The 21,920-nt window shown below is 41.8% G+C and overlaps 1 protein-coding gene across 2 annotated transcripts in view; it reads left to right on the top strand.

The window, feature by feature from the left end:
- The window catches only part of ENPEP (glutamyl aminopeptidase), an 83,041-nt gene extending 65,425 nt beyond the window's left edge, over positions 1 to 17,616 (top strand). For both annotated transcript variants that reach the window (XM_061585392.1, XM_061585391.1), the window contains exons 15-20: positions 2,299 to 2,372; positions 5,778 to 5,879; positions 6,010 to 6,180; positions 7,258 to 7,398; positions 11,651 to 11,732; positions 14,886 to 17,616. In XM_061585392.1, coding sequence (XP_061441376.1) covers positions 2,299 to 2,372; positions 5,778 to 5,879; positions 6,010 to 6,180; positions 7,258 to 7,398; positions 11,651 to 11,732; positions 14,886 to 15,023 — 708 coding nt within the window. In that variant the 3' untranslated portion in view covers positions 15,024 to 17,616. The remainder of the gene's footprint in view (positions 1 to 2,298; positions 2,373 to 5,777; positions 5,880 to 6,009; positions 6,181 to 7,257; positions 7,399 to 11,650; positions 11,733 to 14,885) is intronic.
- Positions 17,617 to 21,920: the final 4,304 nt, after the last annotated feature.

Below are 21,920 nucleotides of genomic sequence, written 5' to 3'. Positions count from 1 at the left end.
TGGTACAATGTTATCTGTGTATTTTTATTTTTATTATCATGTTAATTTATGTATAAGCTATTTTTCCATCCAAAAAAGGGGCCCTCCAAGTGGCATAATTCATGATAAATAAAAGCAAACAAACTTCAAATTGATAAGAAAATAAAATCTTGAACAGCACAAAAACAGGAACCATCAGATGGGACAGAGCTCTGAGCAAGCATGCAGTTCTGACTCCTCTTCCATCATTACTCCATCACTATCAGAAGTCGGATGGTTCTCACCTGACCTCCTGTCACGGCTGTGCTGCGGCTGGTAACCAGAAAGGAGACAGGGAGGGACAAGGTACTGTGGAGGCTAGCATGGTGCAAGTTCCCCGGGCAGGAGCACTGGTTTGGCTCTACCAGTGTGTTTGTACCACACAGATCTCCCCACCGCCTTGCCCATCTCCCTCTCCTTCCCAGTAAGCAGCAGCAACTCAGCCATCAGGAAGTCAGATGAGCACCACCACACCACTCCACCTTCTGGTATTGATCTTTAACTCAGCCTTTCCCAACCTTTGGGTCCCCAGGTGTTGCTGGACTATAGGGATGGGGTTTGCTGCCTAGGTCCAATTATCTTGTATTCTGATCATTGTCATTTGATCCCAATCTGCCATTTTTGTTGTTCATGCTTCCTTTGGCACTTGCTGATTCAATGCACTGGGGGGGGGGTTGGGTGATTCAAGCCACTTTTTTTGGTGGCAAAAAAATGCATAATCTTTAACATAAATACTTAGGTCAATGATAATTGTGTTCCACATGTTTTTTTTTCCTATTTACACATTAATGAGGCAGATCACCTTTGGGTCTGTCTCTTGCCTCGGGCTACCTGATGTGCTGTTTAATGACTCCCCTTCCTTTCGCTATTCGCTATTCTTGTTTAGTTCACAGTACTATTTTAACATCTTTTTTCCTGCTAAATTTTAAGCTTATTATATACACAGTGTTACGAATGCAGCAACTTAGAGGAAATTATGAAGATAATTACGTAAAATAGGGAGAAGAAATTGGAAAAGAATATTCATGCCGCAAGAAATCAGTGCCGGTCTGACCGGACTGTTGAATTCGGTCAAAATCCGGTACTAAGTCCGGTTTAGTGGATATTCTCCCCCATCTCTACTGCATTACAATTCCCTTCATTGCTGACTATTGGCCCTGCTGGCTGGGGCTGATGGGAGTTGTAGTCCATCAACATCTGGGTACCCAAAGGTTGGGAAAGGCTGCTCTACCATATGTTCTCCTTTTGTTGTAAGTGTTCTGCCAGCATAGGGGCTACTCTGACTCAGCAGTCTCCTGGAGCAACAGTATTCCTGTGCTAGCTTAAATGCTCATGCCAGCACAATGGTTTGCACCGCCAGCACAAGGGGATTTAGTTGTGTGATCTTGTCTTTGTCCATGTGGCATAACTGGAGAACTGTAAAATGACATCTGACAAATATGAGTCGTAACCATTCTCCTGAATATTTGTTATTTAGCACTGGTGTGAGAGAGAACTATTACCAGTAGCTCTCAAGGATAACACAACACAGACTATATTTCACTAGAACCAGTTCTGTTGACACAACAGAATGCAGACTTTTGTGATAACAATGGATGAAGCTGGAATGCATGTGGTGGGGCGACTGTTTGGCCAGACACAATGACAATGGGATGAGGAATAGCCTGCTCATTGTGCTGGAGCCTCGCCCACACCCATTTGAGTGAAATTCCACCTGCTAACAAGGGTCTAGTGAATACAAAGGTTTACGTTGTGCTCACCAATTAAAGTTAGCCCATGAAAAAGGAAACACCTTACTTATGCTGACTCCCTTTCACTCTGATGTTGCTCCCCATAATGAACATTTCTTTCTTACAAATTGCAATGGAGGCAAGGGATTAAGTCCATTGAGCTCCACTCGTACACAGTCCTATCCATTTCAGTGGGCTTACTTGGAGACCAAGCGCTATAGACTGCATCCAGGAGCTGCAAGTGTTGTGTGGCATCAGTTTACACAACCAATGTCATAACCAACATTATTTTACTGCCTGCCTGATTTTCATAGCAAGCAATTTATGTGGAAAAAAATGATCATGTCTTTGTTTTTCAACTTTTTAAAACAAAGGGTTGTATCCAGCTAGGTTTTGCTCAGAGTAGACCGCCTAACTTAGCCATGTCTATTCATTTCAATGGGTCTACTCTAAGTAGGACTAACATTGGATGCAACCCAAATAGTGAATCAATGAAAACCTTGTTATCTGAAGCTTCACGGTGGTCATTGCTACTATGTCTGTCTTCCAGGAATATTTTCGTAGTCTGGTCAAACCCATTGCAAATCAACTGGGATGGGATAACGATGGAGTCCATATCAATAGGTGAAACATTTATTTCAGTTATACATACATACAGACTTATTTTCGGAGAACTCATTTGTCTGATCTTTCTATATTCCAAGCGCGCCTCATGTCTCCCATTACTCTCGAATTCGTTGGTCCATTCTCTATTTGAAGGATGGAAGTTGCAGATAAATTTTGGAATCCTGGTCATAATAATACAATTTTAATGTCCTAACTGTGCAAATGGAAGCAGTTAAGACTCATTAGTGTTAAACAGCATTGCTAAACATCTGATTAGCTCTTTAATACTAGAACTCTTTAACATTACATAGGTGAACATCTTCCAACTTTGAAATGCTCCCTTTTATGATGCAAGTTGTATGTTTCAAAAATGTATGCATAATTCTATGAAATATTCACTAATAGGCAAAAAACCTTGCGGTTTAAGAATGTATAGCCAACAGATATTTCTACCAAACTTTAAAAAGCAGGGAAATTGGGCAGCTATAGTGAATGCACCAGGGGAGCAGGAGACCTGACCTCCTCTCTGAGATATTGTACTGCCCTACAAAGTTGTCAAAATGCAAACACCATTTGGGTTGGTCTTTCACAGTCCAATCCACTTGCTGTGTAGCTTGGAAGAATTTGGTAACATGTGCCTCTGAGCATATGGTGAGTGGTGGCAACACCTGCCATCTCCAAAGATGGAGAATTATATTTTTGTATGTTTGTTGGTGTTCTTCTTACTTTGCTTCTTTCCTGTGTTACTAATGTTTCTACAGAGAATCTAAACTAGAAAATTTTATTTCCCTCATTATTCATCCTAGAAATCAGTGTCAAATTTATTTTTATTAATTTCAAAGCCTTTTTATTGGTCAATGTCATATGATGGTGAAGATAGCCTTTTTTGTTTCAAACTGGAGGTTATGGTCTATTTCTATTTTGGGTGCATTAACAGTTGGACCTGAAACTGCAGTTTAATGTAAAATCAGACTGATTACAATATGCTGCTACTTTAGCAATGACTCTTGTTGTTGGAAAAAAGAGGATGCATGTTTTCAGCCTGCTATGTTTAAACCACTTTATTTAAGGCAAGGTGTTCACGATCAATTAAAAACATAGAGCACACCTAGAATTTTGCTAGAATATATTTCACCTCCCACTGTTTTATCTTGTGCAAATTGAGACACTTCTGAGGTCCACTGGAGACTATTTTGCAGAAGTCAGTGCCATTATTCCACAATTATGTTTGGAGTTTTTTTAGTATAAATTTTGCAAAGTGTTGCTGTACTCCACATATTCATAGAAACAAAAGCAAAAGAAAATGATTTCCTATAGAAAACTTCACTAAAATTGCAAAGTAAATCAGACATATTTAAAGTGACCATCTAAACTATATCAACTGTCTTAATAATGTTGCTTCCTCCTGGCTAAAACAAGATCAGCACAGGACATATCTTCTTTCTATTATTTGGGCTGATTACAGATGTTGCCACCACTCACCATATGCTCAGAGGCACATGTTACCAAATTCTTCCAAGCTACACAGCAAGTGGATTGGACTGTGAAAGACCAACCCAAATGGTGTTTGCATTTTGACAACTTTGTAGGGCAGTACAATATCTCAGAGAGGAGTTCAGGTCTCCTGCTCCCCTGGTGCATTCACTATAGCTGCCCAATTTCCCTGCTTTTTAAAGTTTGGTAGAAATATCTGTTGGCTATAGGTACATTCTTAAACCGCAAGGTTTTTTGCCTATTAGTGAATTTCCCTGCTTTTTAATCCGGGAGGTAAGAAATGGGATCCTGTGCAAGTTTGCTGAGAATGGATTGATCATTTGCATGCTTATTGAGTTCAGTGGGATTTACTCCCATGCAATCATGCTTAGGATAGGTAAAACTGACTGGCAGGGAGGGACGGAGGGCTGGAGTGGGCAGGGAAGGTGGAAGAAGGAAGAGGGGAGGAGAAAGGGAGAGGAAAGGGGAAGGAGGGAAAAGGCAGGTCTGATCATTTGTGTGATTATTGAGTTGAATCGGATATACTCCTATGCAGTCATGAGTAGGATAGGTAAAACTGACCAGGCTGGGCCTGCCAACCAAGACGTCTTCTGTATCTTTCACAGTTGTGCTGGGGGAAGGTACAATTCTACCTTGTGGTTTTTCCCATTACAATGTTGCAAGAACACCAGCACTTGGCTGACTTTCTCTTCTCCTAAAGATAAAGATCAGTCTCAGGCCCTGAACCTGGCAACCCTACCTCCCACCCAAATTTAAAACAAAGCTGTCTCTGGCCACATCCACACCAGGCCTCTATTACACTTTGGACAATCATTATTTATTTATATATTTATTTAGTGTATTTATATACCGCCCCATAGCCGAAGCTCTCTGGGAGGTTTACAATAAATAAAACATTAAAAACAAATATACAAATTTAAAAACACATCTTTTAAAAACAATTTAAAACAATTTATCATGGCTTCTCTCAAAGCCATGGCTCAAAGCCAATCATGGCTTCTCTCAAAGAATCCTGGGACGTGTAGTTAGTGAAAGGTGCTGAGAGTTGCTAGGAGACGCCCTGTTTCTCTCACAGACCTAGTCAGAGAGGCTGACTGTTAAACCATTCTCTCAGGGGAATAGGAGTCTCCTCTCAGCACCCTTCACAAACTACACTTCCCAGGAGTCTTTGAGGGAAGCCATGACTGTCTCAAGTGAAATCAAGTCTGGTGTGGGTGTGGCCCTCTTATTAGCCAAGCCCAGCAGCTATGAGGCTTTTAGAACACTGACAGTTGGTCCTTACTGAGCATGCTCCGCGCTATGATTGGGTCCCAGCCAAAATTTATTAAATTAATTAAAAATCAGCCAGGCATTTTTTAAACTTTTAAACTGCAGCAGATGAAGGTCAGAGTATGGGGCAATGTCAGTATTAGGATTACAGGTACTTTGTGAACATGGCTGATTTTTAATGAATGACAACAGATTATAACTCTCAGAGAAAAAAGTCCAAAAGGGCTCTGAGGTTTTTCTCTCTCTTTTTACACTTTGAACTGTCTATTCTCTCTGACTGTTTTGTGTATCGCCATGAAAATTGACAGGGTTGTTAAGCAAGCGTTTCTGAGTTCAGGACTATAAGTTATGTAAGGTTTTGTTTTGAAATGAGCTTATGGGAAGCATCAGAATGGCATGGGGGTATTTTCCATTTAACATTGCGGAATGCGAAAAATCCCCGCTGACTATAGTATACAGCCACTCTCGTGGCTGTATAATATAGCACATTGTAAGCACTGTATAAAATATGGGACATGCAGAGCGGTTGTTTAAGAACCCCAAGCTCAAAATCCCCTTGTGTGTGTGCACACAGGCAGTTGAATTACTGCTTTACATTATTTAATATATAATATTAAAAACAAATAAAACAAACTTTCTTTTTTCTCCCTTACTTCCCAGTCTCCTCCGTGTGACAGTTCTAGAGTTTGCGTGCAGCATGGAAGACCCAGAGGCTTTGATCAATGCATCTAGCTTATTTAAAGATTGGCTAAAAGGAACAAAGTGAATATCTATCTCTGTTTCTTACCTACATATATATATATTTAATTCAAAGAAATGCATGGCATACACATGCAGAATAAGCTGAAAATTGTACCACCTCCCCTAATAGTATTATTCTCTTAAATGTTAGTCTAGATGTAAACCTCCGCCTCCTGGTATACCGCTATGGGATGCAGAACTCTGGCGATGAGGATGCCTGGAATTATATGTTTCAGAAGTACCAAAATACAACATTAGCTCAAGAAAAGGAGAAGCTGCTATATGGCCTGGCATCAGTGAAAAACGTCACCCTGTTGGACAGGTTTGTTTGAAATCTTATTTATTTTCTGTGTAAAAGCATTTATTAGCTGCTTTTCAGCCTTGGCACCCAGATGGACATACAATATAAAAACATCAAATATCATTCTTTAAAAAAACAGCAAATTGCAGCAAACAGTTTTTTTTTTAAAAAAAATCCAGCATAAAAATAAGCACAAAACCAAAAGGCCTGAGCAAATAAGTTTTCAACTGGCACTGAAATGAAAACAAAGATGGTGTCAGGCAAGCCTCTCTGACAAAGTAGTTCTACAAAGAGAGTGCCACCACTCAAAAGGCCCTGTCTCCTGTAACCAACCTCTTGCCTTTAGCTGATGGAAGGGGAGGGAGCTGGGCCTCTGACGCTGGTCTTAATGGCCAGGCACGATCAGGAGGGAGCAGATGGTCCTTAAAATAAGCTATTTGTTGACTTCTCTGTCGATGCCACTCTGCTTTTCTAACAGTCCTTTAACTGTGTCCTTGGGCTATTGTTTCAAATCCACCAGATAAATTAGAACTATGTTTTGTTTTTCAAATTGTATCTCACTGCCAGTAAACTGTGAGGTTATTTAGAAGATGATCAGGAGTTCCTCAGTTAGAAGATTGGTAATGGAAAACATAACTGAAGAACAATTTACCAAGCACTACCAATCTTCCCTTGCAACAGGCAGCTGAAGAGGAGTGTTGGGTCTGTTCACAAGGGGCGACAGAGATACCCAAATGGCTTTGCCAGTGCCCTGGGTCATAATCTATTCCTTTCCTTAAAAGTGCTATCATTTAACATGAAAACAGACCATATTGCAACTTCAAAGTCCATCTAGTCCACAGCCTCTCACTCATGCCATGCTGATTAAACCCCTCCGGAGTGACTTCTTCATGATTCTGGCTTTGTGACTACAAGCAACGGAAACAGGCTTTTTGTTTTGTTCTTTTTCTTTATGTTTTTAAAAAGAACTTTTTTATTTCTTACAAATTAGTCTTGATGGAAGGATATTTCAAGATGTCATTTACAGCTCATTTCCCATGCAGCCCTATTGGGATACTAATCATTATGTGTAATTGCTTCACATCTGATTGTTCTTAGGTTTTTACGGCACATCAAGGACACAAATCTCATTAGAAGTCAAGATGTGTTCACTGTCTTGAGATACATCTCTTATAACAGCTATGGCAAAACAATGGTTTGGGACTGGGTCCGTCTCAACTGGGAATATTTAGTCAGCAGGTAAGTGCATAGGCTCTCAGTGTAGCTTGCTCTACCTTCAGAGCCTCTGGACTTTTTTTGGGGGGGGAGAGGAAATACATATGGCTTCCATTTTACCATATCCACTTGCCATCAAAGCTAGAAGATAAAGTTATTTCGTTTTGCTCCCTTCTTGTGCAAACAAACACACCCTAAGAATAATTATATTTGCACAATAAATCCAGGAACAGTATTTATGCAGAACCTTCCCAAGACATTTTGCTGCCTGATCCAAGAGCCATGCCCAGAATCTCTTGTAATGCCACAGATACTCCACGCCTAAAGAGCAAAACATATGTTTGGGTGATGCTTTCTGCCAAATCAAATGAAGGAAGCCTCCAAGTGTACACATGAGAGCCCAGGATTTGATGAAGGTCACAGGCCATACTGGGACAGAGGGGTGAAATAAAGTGGCCGGGTGGTGTGTACCCAGATAACAGAATAACTTTCCATTCTTATTTCTCCACTGCCTTTAGATTTCTGAATCACTGACGCTCCTGCTATGGAAGCTGGAAAACATGTTTTAAAGCAAGGAGGCGGAACCTGTGCCCCCTCCGGGTGTTGTGGGACTCCAACTCCCATCAGCCCCAGCCAACATGGCCAATGATCAGGGGTGATGGGAGTTGTAGACTTGTCCAACAACATCTGGTTCCCCATCCCTGCTGAAAAGTATCATCTTGAAGTAGCATACACTATATCAAGGAAAGCCGACAGGGTGCCTTCCAGATATTCCTGAACTCCAGTGTATGCTGCTTTTCACTCCTTGGATATAAATGTAATAAATAATTCACTAATAAGCAAAAAAACTTGCAGTTTAAGAACGTACCTATAGCCCACAGATATTTCTATCAAACTTTAAAAAGCAGGGAAATTTGGCAGCTATAGTGAATGCACCAGGCGAGCAGGAGGCTTGATCTCCTCTCTGAGATAGTGGACTGCCCTACAAATTTGTCAAAATGCAAACACCATTTGGGTTGGTCTTTCACAGTCCAATCCACTTCCTATGTACCTTGGAAGAATTTGGTAACAAGTGACTCTGGGAGAGATGACGGGAGTTGGAGTCCAGCAACATCTGGAGTGTGCAGGGTTGGCTACCCCTGAACTTTATGTTCCATTTCCTCCACACATCCACACAAGACACACATTGGTACTTTTTTCTCCAGGTCTATGATATGGTAGAGTTCACACGTTTTGTGAATACAAAATAAGAATTAACCCTCCTAGCATTCACAGGGAATATACAGAAGAAGAAAACATAAACAGAAAGACTTATGTCATGTCAAGATATTTTTGTTGGTTATATGAGCTGACTATATATCCTAAAGCAGGTCAGGGATTATGGGATTTGGAGTCCAGTAATATCTAAAGAGCTACACATTCCCCATACCTGTTTTAAAAGAACAAACACAAAGCGTTAAATCTGATAATTTTATCAGATTCTGGGAGGAAAGGCAGAATATAATTTTAAATAAATAAATAAATTGCAGGGAATTCAAACCCTGTGCATAGAGACCAGCTCCAGATTTGGGGGGTTCACTTGGTAAAATGCACTCTTATGGGCCCCCTCCTATGTTAGTGACAAAAACACCCCTTTGTGGCTTTCTTTGGCAGAAGCAGCACTCTAGTCAGTGCTAGCTTGTGAGCCACTCAGGGATGGCTGGTGACCATTGAGACTGGTGGGATGGAAGGCAGGGAGATCAACAGTACGGGGAGTCAGAGCCAATGATAAGCAGAGCCACCCCATGATTGGTTGTAGATAAGGCAGGCAGGTGGGGGCTGGCTGAGGGCAGACTCAGGTTGATGAGACAGTGTTTTGTTCCCCCTAATTGGACAGTCATTGTTTTAATATTTCCAGACTCCACGCCACTTTAATTGCATAAGACTGTAAGAATAGCCATGCTGGATCAGGCCAAAGGCCCATCTAGTCCAGCATCCTGTTCTTACAATGGCCAACCAGATGCCTCACAAACAGGGCCTGAGTGAAATAGGACTCTTGCCACTTGTGATTCATAGAAACTGGTATTCAGTGGCACACTGCCTTCATCAGTGAAGGCAGAACATTGCAATTGTGGCTAGTAGCCACTGAGAGCCTTCTCCACTATCAAGTTTTCCTTGAATGGCCAGGAGCGAAACTGCAGCAGGGTCACTGTAGGAAATTTAAGTGGCAGCTTGCTGCCTGACACTGATCAAAGGGTGTGACACAGTCAGCAGCAGTAGACCCTGCTATAATGGTGAAGCCAGGCCCGGCACCAATGGGTGACCAGATTGGGCATTGTCTGAGGGGCCCTGTGGCTGGCAGAGGCCCCTGTGGCCGGGCTGGGCAGGTATAGCTCCTGCTCCATGGTCTGCACTAGCATCAGGTTGTGGAGCATGCATCCCACAACCGGATGTTGCTGCAGATCACAGAGCAAGAGCCATCCTTCCAGGCAGCCCCCCTGCCACCGGCACCAGTGGCTGCACTACTTCCTGCATAGTCACATTGGCATGCTATGCATGCGTGCTTGCCATCTTGGGTAACAGCAGGCATGCATGCACAGTGCACTAATGCACTGGTGCTGTCAGGCATTTTTAAGTCCCCAGCAGTGGTGGCAGTAGTGCCACCATGTCACGGTAGCCACTTCGAGGAACCACTGCAGTCTGGTGCCGGCCCTGGGTAAAGCCCTGTCAGCTGCCCAAGGATGCCACATGCTGATGTCAAACCTGATTGTCATGGGATGGTTTTGTAAGGCAGAGTTCTCTAATAGTGCTGATTTGCTTCCATAGAAGGCATAGATCCTTAACAATAATTTCTAAGATCCAAGTGACAATTGTCCTAAGTCATAAATGTGAGAAGGTGCACAAAATATCCTTAATCTTAAGATCCTTGGATATTTCTTTTGAATTCTAGAAAACTGACAACAGAGGATAATGCTTTGTGCATCTGATGAAGTGGGTTCCACAAAAACATATGCCACAATATCTTATAGTGCAATTCTATGCATGGCTACTCAGAAGTAAGCCCCACTGAGTTCAATGGGACTTAGTATTGGATAAGTGTGTATAGGATTGCAACCAGAGCCTTGAGAGTCCCACAAGACTCTTTTTTTCTACTTGGTGTAACTAAGGGCCCAACTAAACATGACTCCAAACTCTGCATTATACAAACCACATCTGTATTTTTAAGGGAAATAATTAGCAGGCACAGGGACATTTTATCCAAGAGCACAACACATGGGGAGAGAAGGTTTAACCCTTTCCTCCCTATGATAGCATTGACAACACCCCCTGCTGTTATTAACTCTGAGAAGGAAGAAGTTCCCATTGGCATTGATGGGAGCTTTTTACAGGGGAGAATAGCAGCTTGGGGTCCACAGCAGAGGAGGAAAGGGTTGCACCTTCCCTCACTATGACGGTGGGCACACTAGTCACTTCAAAAACAGCCAAAATGGTTTTTCTGGCTGCGTTTTGAAGCGACACTGCCCTCTGCTGGCCACACCACCCTTCCGCACTGCTGCCTTCAGACCTTTCAGGACCGCCCACAGTACAGCATTGGGCCAATACCTGTCTCTGCATGAGCCTGCAGCAAAGAGTTTCCATTGGCCACACCTGGAAGACAAAGGGGTCGATCTATCCATCAGTTGTGAAACCTCCCTGAAACGCTGGAGCTGATCTTACGAGGTTTTAAGAGTAAAAAGGAGTGGAGTTTGACTAAAGTCGTGTGCCCACATTTTGAGAAAAGAGAGGTAGAGACTCACTGGTAAGTGTGTCTCTACCCTACGTGCTGTGATCCAGATGGAAACTGACCTCTCCCCCCCCCCCATCTTACAGCAAGATATGTGGTTTATAATGACACTTCTAATAAAAGATCTAGTTTGGCTCTAACATAGCAACTGCTCTAAAAACACTAGGTTGTGAAGAAATAATGGGATAACTTCTATGTATGCCTATCTGTACTCTTTGAAGTAGGGTTGTATGTAAATGGGATAACAGCTGGAAATGAAATATTCTAAAAAGCAGAGCATTAATGTTATTCATTGTGCCCTTTCCATTCAATATTAAATTTAAAAAGCCAACATACTTCATGTCAGAAATGTGAAACCTGTGGCCTTCCATATGTTGTTAGATTCCACCTCCAAGTTGGCATGGCCAATGGTCAGGGTTGATGGGAGTTGTAGTCCAACATCTGGAGGGCCATAGGTTCCTCATCCCTGCTTTATGTGAATGTATCCATAACAGACTCTTGTTATTTTTCCAGATACACTCTCAATGACAGAAACCTTGGTAACCTTGTGTCAAGAATAACAGGAACATTCAACACGGATCTCCAGCTTTGGCAGGTAAGGGAACAACCTTGGTTCCCAACTGTTCAGCTATAATAAAGATACCTAACGTGGTACCCTCCAATTGTTCTTGGATGACAACTCCCATCATCCCTGAGCATTAGCCACGCTGGATGGAGCTGATGGAGCTGGAGTTCAGTGACATCTGGCAGGCACCACATTGGCTTCTCCAGTGTGATGGGCTATAAGCTTGTCTGAGCATTAAAGGTCTACATTGTAATCGTAAATCACTTAAAGGCTACCTGAGCAAAATTAAAGTGCCTTTCACAGACTTGAGGAAAACACAATAGCTAGCTCCTGTTTAGTAAAACCAATTCATTTGAACTTTTCCTATAAGTTGCCAGACTTTGGAAATTCTTTAGACTGTCCAGATTAAAGGGGTCATTCTTGAGCTGCATATATACTAGATTGGTAGGATTAAGTCTGGAGCCTCATTGAGACAGTACAGTAGTTTCAAAGACACCTATAAAGAATCTGTCTGCAGTCTGGGTGAAACAGATAGGAGCTGCTTCTTAAGAACAGTGTTCTCACAGATCCTTTATTGCAGGATGATGGTCTAGGATGCTGGGAGTTATAGCCCAACAATATCTGGAGGGTACCACGCTGGCTATCTTTGCCTTGGTGCATAACTCTGCACTTATTCTCTGCAGCTGACTACATAAACTAGCAAAACAATCTACACAAGTTCTGTCTTTGCTGGGCCATTTTGGATATAACACTAAATCATAGCTTAGTGCTACAGGCATGAACAGAATTTACTCTGGGGCTCTCACACCCACCCACCCTTCACCTTTGGCACAACCATGAGGAAGAGATTAAAAGTTATTTGTTTATTGTTTTAAACTAACTGGAGTTCATGGAGTTCATGTCTCAGCGGCTTTTGATACCGTCGACCACAGTATCCTTTTAAATCTGGAGGGATTAGGACTAGGGGGCACTGTTTTACAGTGGTTCCGTTCCTATCTCACACAGGCATCAACGAGTGGCATTGGGAGATGAAGTTTCAGACCCTTGGCCTCTTAATTGTGGAGTACCACAGGGTTCTATCCTCTCTCCCATGCTGTTCAACATCTATGTGAAACCGCTGGGGGCCATCATCAGGAGTTTTGGGCTGCAGTGTCACCAATATGCAGATGACACTCAGCTCTATCTCTCATTTAAGTCCTCACCAGAGTTGGCTGTGGATACCATGTCCAAGTGCCTGGAATCCGTAAGTGGATGGATGGGAGAGAATAGGCTGAAACTAAACCCTGACAAGACCGAGGTGTTGCTCGTGGGAGATAAAAGAAGGTTGGGAATTACAGACCTGGTGCTTAATGGGGTTAGTTTACCCCTGAAGGACCAGGTCTGCAGCCTCGGAGTCATCCTTGACTCCCAGCTGTCCATGGAGGCTCAGGTTTTAGCAGTGAGCCGGGCAGCTTGGTATCAATTACATCTGATACAGAGACTGAGACCCTACCTTCCTGTTCATCTACTCCCACGAGTGATACATGCCCTGGTCTCCTCCCGCTTAGACTACTGTAATGCGCTCTACGTGGGGTTACCCTTGAAAACGATCCAGAAGTTACAGCTGGTACAGAATGTGGCGGCACGCCCGATCAAGCACAGCCATCGCTGTGATCATATCACTCCAGTGTTAATAGACATCACTGGTTACCAGTTGTCTACCGGGCCCAGTTCAAGGTGTTGGTGCTGACCTTTAAAACCCTATACGGTTTCGGCCCAGTTTATCTGAAGGAGCGCCTCCAGAATCACCAATTATGCCGCCTGACAAGATCAGCCTCACAAGACCTTCTCTCGGTCCCACCGGTTAAAACAGCTAGGCTGGTGTGGACCAGAGAGAGGGCATTCTTGATCGTGGCCCCCACCCTCTGGAATTCCCTTCCTTTTGAACTCCGACATGCTGTCTCCCTGATAAGTTTTCGCCGAGCCTTAAAGACCTGGCTATTCAGACGGGCCTACAAGATTGGGGTGGATTAGTTTTATAATGTTTTAATTGAAGGCTGGTTTTAAATTGATTATGATTGTTGTTTTGATATGTATATTATGTTTTATATTGTTGTATGTCACCTAGAGTGTCCGTTAACCCGGACAGATAGGCGACTCAAAAATAAAATTTATTATTTATTATTATTATGTTTGTGTCCAAACTGAGGGGAGCTCTGGCTAGATTAAACTATGGTTTATTAACAATCCATGACCACAAGCCTCAGTTTAATCCTGGCTTTTTTCAACAAAACAGGAGTTGAAACTAACCAGAGTTTCTCCCAGTTCAGACATAATTATAAACTCCGGTTAGTTTAAAACAGGAAGCAAATGCTTCTCCTCATGGACAAACTGCAGGAGAAGAGGGAAGGAGAAGCACTCATGCCTCGGTAGGCTCATTCATCAAGTTTATGGTTCAGTATTATGTCCTAAACAGGGCACTGTTGAATTGTACATTATGTGGAATCCCAAATGCTAGGAGTTCCATTTTTATAAATCAGCTGATTTTGATCCAGGGCTATGGCAGGGGTTGAGGTTCTAATCCTTTACCCCTGTGCCAATTCCCCAATTTATATCCCCTTTGAAGCTGCCATTAACCACTTTGGGGAGGGAGAAATTTAGATTGGGACTGTGACACTAGTACAAAAGGTTAGAACTCTGCCCCTCTCTGCCTATGCTGCAGCCCTAATCTAAACTGGGGACTTCCATATCTGTATTTTATTTCAAGAAAGAAGATGATAGAAGGTTTCAAATCAGTCACTGAACCTCCCATGGGATGTGGACCTCAGACACAGCAGGAATAGGATTACAAAGTGATACACTGAGATTATCTAAACCAGGAATGGCATGGCATAGGACAGCTTAGATCTGGCATTGTAACCATGCAATTCTGCTATAGATGATTCTGTGGTTCAGATACATATTTCAGACAGACAGGCAGACGCACACCAGTCAGCATGCAACAGATTGCAAAACCCAGTTACAGACTACACAGAATGGCTGTATAGTGGTATTGCAGCTGATATCCATGATAATGATATGCAACCAGCGGACATGCAAAGACTGTGCTCCTAAAATCTTGCAAACCTGCAATAAGCTAGACAATGATTAATCTTCTAGCAAATGAGTTCTATCATGCTAATTAACATGTATTTTTTTCTTAAGATGGAGTATTTCTTTGAGAAATATCCTAATGCTGGAGCTGGAGAAGCATCCAGAAAACAGGCTGTTGAAACAGTGAAGAGCAATATTGAATGGCTAAAGCGATACAGAGAAGAGATTGCAGCATGGTTTATGAGTTAGAATTGATCATCCCCTTCTACCTTAAATAAACTCTTGGGACTTTATTTTCAAAGTACATCAAATTAGGGATGTGTAGAAATCTTACTTCCAAAGCCTGATCAAGCTGCCAATTCTGCAAAGGAAACAACACTGAGATGCATTAATTTATTGAAATGTGCATTCAAATAAGTCAGACAGCAACTCTAGATCCTGCAAATCATTTTTCCCCACTAGTACATGTTTTCTTCTTTTAGCCGGACTACTTACAATGCATAAAATTACCATTATCGCAGAGCTAATAATATGATCCTAGTCTTCTTTGTGAGGATCACTGGTGTGTGTATTTACCACACATACACACACAACTTTGAAAATCCAATAAGTCCTTTGTTTATCGAAAAACCATATTATTCCATGTGCTCAGGGCACCCTTCCAAATGTACCTTAAAAGTGATCCATTCCAAAGTAAGAATTTTACAATTAAAGAAAATTAGGTTAGAAACATTTTTCTGTCTCTCAGAGGAAGTTCAGTAGGAATTTAAAGCATCTAACATGACTTTGTAAAACAGACCTCAATTATATTATCTTCTACTGTATATACAGGTACACTATTATTTCCATTCATTTCAGCATTTCATGAAGATAGCATGGCACTGAAACAACATTACATGCATAGTGTAGTATCCAGGTGTTACCCAAGTGACCTTGGAGCAGCCAAAGCTCGCTGGAAGAGTACATGTTTTGCATAGAGAAGATCTCATATTCAAGAATCTCAGGGCCAAGTGCCATGTGGTTAAATACATAGCAGGTAGCTACGTATCTTGTTTTTCTTTAACTAATTTTGTAGGGGGGGCAATTACACAAACCCACTGAGGCAGGTGGGGGGAACTTTGGCCCTCCAGCTGCTGCTGAACTACAACTCCCATCAGCCCCAGCAAGTATGGCCAATGGTCAGGGATGATGGGAGTTGTCATTCAGCAACATCTGGAAGGTCAAAGGTTCCCCATACTTGCACTAAGATTGGAATGGAAAATGTACCCTACCCCCAAGGCAAGGTACCAATGGTGACTTTTTTGAAGGCACCCTTTACAAACCTTGTGCCCTCCAGATGTTTTGGATTCCCATCAGCCCCAATCAGCATGGGATAGAACTGGGGACACAATGTTCATTTTGCACTTGCAAGGAATTTATCTTTCAGTGTAGCAGCATCTACACTTTGGAACTCCCTGTCCATTGATATTAGGCAGGCGTCTTCACTGTAGTATTTTCTGTGCCTGCTATAACAGATTTTTGTTTAGGCAACCCCACCCAGACATGTAAATTTGATATTGTTTTATAATGTACTTTATTTTATAATATATATTTTAAAGCTGCTGATTTTATCTGGGGGAAAAATAGGCTAACTTGTTTGTAATATCTGATGTTCTCTGTGATTTTAATGTATATTGTATATAACCCCCTTAGAATTTTGATGATTAAGTGGTATATAAATCCTGCTAAATAAATAAAACATTTGGAGGGCACCAGGTTAGTGAATGCTATTCTAAGACTTCTAGTCCCATATAGGAATGGGATCTCCATTCTGATGTTGATGGGGGGAGTGAAGAGATAAGATTCTCTTTCCTGCATGCTGCCTTCACAGTTCTGACTGCCAATTCTTATTGCCTTCACTGTAAGAATTGAGCTTCCCTAACCCTGGAATTAATGAAGAAAGAACAAGATGCCTGCCTGCCTGCCTGCCTGCTATGTAGTAAGTCAGGGAAAGCCAACATGATGCCCTCCAGATGTAGTTGGACTATAGCTCCCCTCATCCCTGATTATTGGCCATACTAGCTGGAGCTAAAGGGAGTTGGAGTCCAACCATATCTAGAGGACACCACATTGGCTATCTCTGTATTAAGTGCATGTCTAGTTTGGTCCATGGGTAAATAATCTTAGACAGCAGTTGATCTGGTATATTTTCTGTCTGGGATCCTGGAAGGCTGCTGCCAGTCTAAGGAAACAATACTGAACTAGATAGACCAGCTGTTTGACTCAGTGGAAGGAAGTTTTGTATGTTCAGATAAGCGTCCTCTTATGTGTCTGCACGTGTAGGGGAGGACAACATATCTAAGAAAACCTTGGCATAGTAGGTGAGTGTGCAAGTCTACCCTAATTTCAAGTGCAGATACCTGCATATCTTTTATCCATATACAATGGCATTCAGAGCCAACACATGAGCTCAATGCTTTGCTTGGGCTCGCTAAGGCTATTCCCTGTGTCAGCGGTAATGTTTACAAGGTGATGAACTGTCATCGTTGTGGAAAATGTCTCTGCCTATGCCCCACCAGCACCTGTCAGAAAGATTCAATGGGAACACAGACCATCTTTGTTTGAGAACGACAATGCACATAGAAAACCAAGTGGTCCTCCGGATGTTGCTCCCATCTGCCCCAGACATCATGGTTCAATGGCCAAGGAGGAGGAAAGTTGCAGTCCAGCAACACAGATTCCCGACCCCTGGAGTAAACAGTCCTAAACATTGTAGCCAGGACTGTATTCCCTTGCCTGTTGTCAGTGACTTGGCTGGAGTGAGAGTCACATGCACAGCGGCCCTGCTTGCCAAGTATTTTTAATCAGGGTATCACAATTTACTGCCTGGATGCTGCATCAATAATGGGTGGGCTTTGTTTTCTTTAAAGTCACTGAAAACAATAACGTTTTCCACTTTTTTGTCCCTTCTTTTAAAGAACTCTTATGATATATCCTGTAGTAGCAAAAAAAAAAAAAAAAAGCAGCAATATTGGTTGCTGTAAACCGCCCAGAGAGCTTCGGTTATGGGGCAGTATACAAGTGCAATAAATAAATAAATAAATAAATAAAAAGAGTGCATGTCATTTCAATATTTTATTAGTACAGCTGCCCTTGAAGATTGTACAGAAGTTTCAAGCTGGTGCAAGTTCTGGCTGCCCATTTCCTAATGGAGGTGGTTTTTAGGAACACTTAAAACTAGTTCATGCTTGACTGTATTGGCTCTTGGTGTGCTTCTGTGTCTGGTTAATACCTATCAAGCCCTTAATGGTCTGGGTCTGATGGGCTGTGGTTAACTAGTCTGGTACATACTTTTATTGCAGGGTGTTTAGAAAAGGACTGTGAGAAATGTAAGACTGAAAGCCTATATGCACTTACTGGAAGAAAGCCCCATTGAAAGTGGGACTTGTGAGTAGACGTGGATAGGATTGCAGTTGTTGGCACTCCTATTTGAAAATGAGCCTAAAAAACACATGAAAGTTATTTATTTAAAGCATTTAAAAAAAATCCTACTCAGCCTAAAAAGACTCCTAGAGCAGCCTACACATATCAAGGATAACACCGTAAGCCTGAGAGGGCAGCAACTGTCTAAAAGACATGACAAAAGGAAAAGAGACTAGAAGGGGATGAAATGTTTCACAGATACAGTTTTTGATTTGTATGCGTGTCTCTCAAGGACTGAAAGTAGGATACATCTCACCTAAGAAACCTTAGTTACAGCTAGGGATGGAGGAGAGATTCAATTCAGTTCACATTTAAAGCTGAATTTATCAAATTAACACTTTCCAAAACATTGTGAAAACCAAAACAGCCTTCCTTCAAAACTCACACTTATCCAAGTTCTATGATGCAGTTCTCCAACCAATGTTTACAAAACTGAATATATTAGGGAAAAGTGTGCATAAAAATGAATATACTGTATTAGTGAAAATAACTTACAGAAATCCATTGTATTAGGAGAAATTGCATGCAAAAATGTGTGTATTAATCAAAACTACATACAAAAATATGTTTCTTAGAAATTCACACTAAAATGCTGAAAAAAATCATGAGGATTTTTTTAAAAATCGCAAAACTGCTGCAGAAATGTGGAGAACTGAATTTAAGATGGGGAATATGAGAAACGGAGATGACGAATATTGATATATCCTTTCATCCCTTGCTACAGCTCGTGATTAGTGAGGCGAGAGCTTAACCACAGTGGAGTCTGGTCCATGAGACTGAATGGGGCGCTGCCCCTCCAACCTGCGTCTGCTCTTAGCCAGCCCCCACCTGCCTGCCTTCTCACTTATAACCAGTCCAGTCCACCTTCCCCCTCCTTAGGCTCAGTTTTGCCCTTCTAGAACTCAGCTGGGTGAAGGATGGGGACAATGCTAGAATTAGTTGGCTCTTCCTATCATTGGCTCTGGCTGTGCCTGTCATTGGCTCTGGTGCCACCTACCATTGGCCTCCCTGGCTTATGCTTTCCTACTACCAATGAGCATCAGCCACCACTGCTTAACCATGTGCTTTGTTATGGATGTCACGCTAAGCCAAAGCTTGCTCAGGGTGACGTGGTAGCAAAAGGGACCAGGGTGGATCTAAGTTGCTTTGTGCTCCTCTCTAGGAGCCCACATGTTCATGCAGTGCCAATAAGTCATAGTTTGGCTCCATGTGCCATGCAAATCAGGCCAGTGATTTGCCAAAGACAAACCAGTGACTTGGACAGTTCCAGGCATTTGACTTGAGAGCACCTTCCACATTAGGGACCTTCAGCGCTGCTAGGATATTGCTCTTCTGCAAACAAGCAGAAAGCACGTTTAGCACTGTGGTTCCTTCTACAGAGCTTTATAGTGCTATATTCCACATGATATTTCCATAAAGCCCATCTCCACAACAAAGGCAAATGCTGAGCAAAAAAGGTTTGAATGTTTTCCCATGAATGTTTTTATTTTGTTTTTTATTAGTGCACCTGTGCTTTGCTGGAAAACCAAAAGGAAAAATTAAGAAAAATATAAAATGTGGGCTATTGAAAAAACAATGGCAGAAAGGAGCCCATTAAATAACAGTTGTAACCTACTCAGAGTGCTGTTTTGGCACTAGAAGGGTGGGATACAAATCTTTTAATTAATAAAAATAAAATAAAATAATAATAGCCAGTGTTGTTATTGTTGTTGCCATTTAAACTTGTCAGTAACTTCTTATGCAAAAAAGTCTCCAGGCAACTTTCAATGTATTTAAGAACATAAGCAAAAGTAAAAATGCATTATAATATAAACATTTAAACAAAAGTACATGCATTTAATAAAAAATACACAAAGCAACCCCCTCATTTGGTGGTGAAGGGGAATCAAAGAGGTGGGTGGAGTTAAATTTATTTGTTTACTTATTTAACAAGATTTACATTTACCACTTTAATATTTCTACCTGTGGCTGTTCCATTCTAGACATGAAATACTGCATTGCAATTGTGTGAAAATCCCCCCCAAAAACACTACAAACAAACCCAGTTTTATGGCCCCTGCAGATGTAATTCATTATGATTGGAGGATTATTATTTGTTGTACACCGCCCTGAGAGCTTTCTGCTATAGGGCGGTCTAGAAATGTAATTAAATAAATAAAATAAATAAATAAATTATCACTACTAGTCACAGTGACTCTGTTCTGCCTTCATTGTGCCAATCGCTGTAAATCATGACTTGGGAGGGGGTTGGACTTAGGTCCTGTTGCAGGCTTCTCACAGGCATCTGGTTGCCTACTGTAAGAATATGGTGTTGGACTAGATGGGCCATTGGCCTGATCCAGCAGGTTTTTCTTCTGTTCTTATGATTTGTGCTCATGATGGTATTGGAGCAGTTATATGTGATCCCACTTTCAATACTATTTGCGCCTGCAAAAGTTTTGTGGTGCACATACTGCTTCATTTCCGATCAGAGCACTTCCCAGAGCTTTCTGCTGAAATCCTGTAACTTTTCATACCTCAAATGTTTCTTTCTTCTTTTTTGTCCCTCTTTTGTTGTGCTATAGCTCAAGAGTGCCCCTCCAGACAGAAATAATACAGTAACATTGGGGAAGCATCACAGAACTGCTAATAATGATGTTTTGATGGTCCAGTATAAATCCACCATTAATGTACTATTATTGTGTCAAGGACATGTTGCAGATTATACCCACCAAAAGAAAAGGACACCAGTCTGGAGAGGCCCTTAAAAAGCAAACAAACAGGAATTTAACAAGGAAAATGTAACCGTTTGGCAGCAAAACCTTATGAATTCACTGAGCGAACAAATAATATCAATTCCAAAGAAAATAGCTAGTGTGGAAGCACCTTGGTTCATTCAGCCAACCCACATCTTCCTTCCACTCTGTCATACTGGCTCTTGGGGATTTTTTTTATCTAATTCATACAACCAGCTGTCTCACAGTTGCTAAATACTGATGTCCAAAGCCAACGTTATGCAAACAAGTTTGTTGAAAAGAGGAAAAGAAAAAACTGAACATATGAAATTAGTAAACAAAAGGCAGGAATTTACCAATATTGGTGAACTACACTAATTTCCAAGTCATTTTTCACCCTAATGTATGAAGAGCAGCCCCTAGTGGCACAGAGCAGTCATTGCAATTGAAAATTCATGAAGTCTTAATTTATACAAACTTGAGCTGCCCTTTGTTGTCATATATTCTACAGGTTCCCAATCAAAGCTGCATAACGACATGGTGCTGTAGTGTTTTATCATGGACCCATTCATTCATCCTAGCCAGAATTCCAGAAGGCCCCAAATGCACTTTAATCCATTCCATCTCTTCTTTTGGATTTTTGAATTTTTATCCAGAGATGACTTGTCCCCAGCACTCCATGCTCTGGTAACTTCCAGATTGGATTATTGCAGGATGCTTTATGTGGGGCTGCCCTTGAAGATGACTCAGAAACTTCATCTGATCCAAAATGCAGTGGCCAGAGTACTGGCTGGGGTTCCATTTAGATCTCATATAACCTCCGTTTTAGAGCAGCTGTATTGGTTGCAAGTTCATTTCCAGACTGTAGTGTTTAGAGTGCTGGGTCAGGGAAGTGATTAATGCTTCTCTGCGAGAGGGGGTGGTCCCTGGCTGCCTGAAAGAGGTGGTAGTGAGATCACTCCTGAAGAGA

This window comes from Rhineura floridana, chromosome 9, assembly GCF_030035675.1.
Source record: "Rhineura floridana isolate rRhiFlo1 chromosome 9, rRhiFlo1.hap2, whole genome shotgun sequence".
Classification (NCBI taxonomy): Eukaryota; Metazoa; Chordata; class Lepidosauria; order Squamata; family Rhineuridae; genus Rhineura; species Rhineura floridana.
This window is presented reverse-complemented; position numbering and strand designations above follow the sequence as displayed.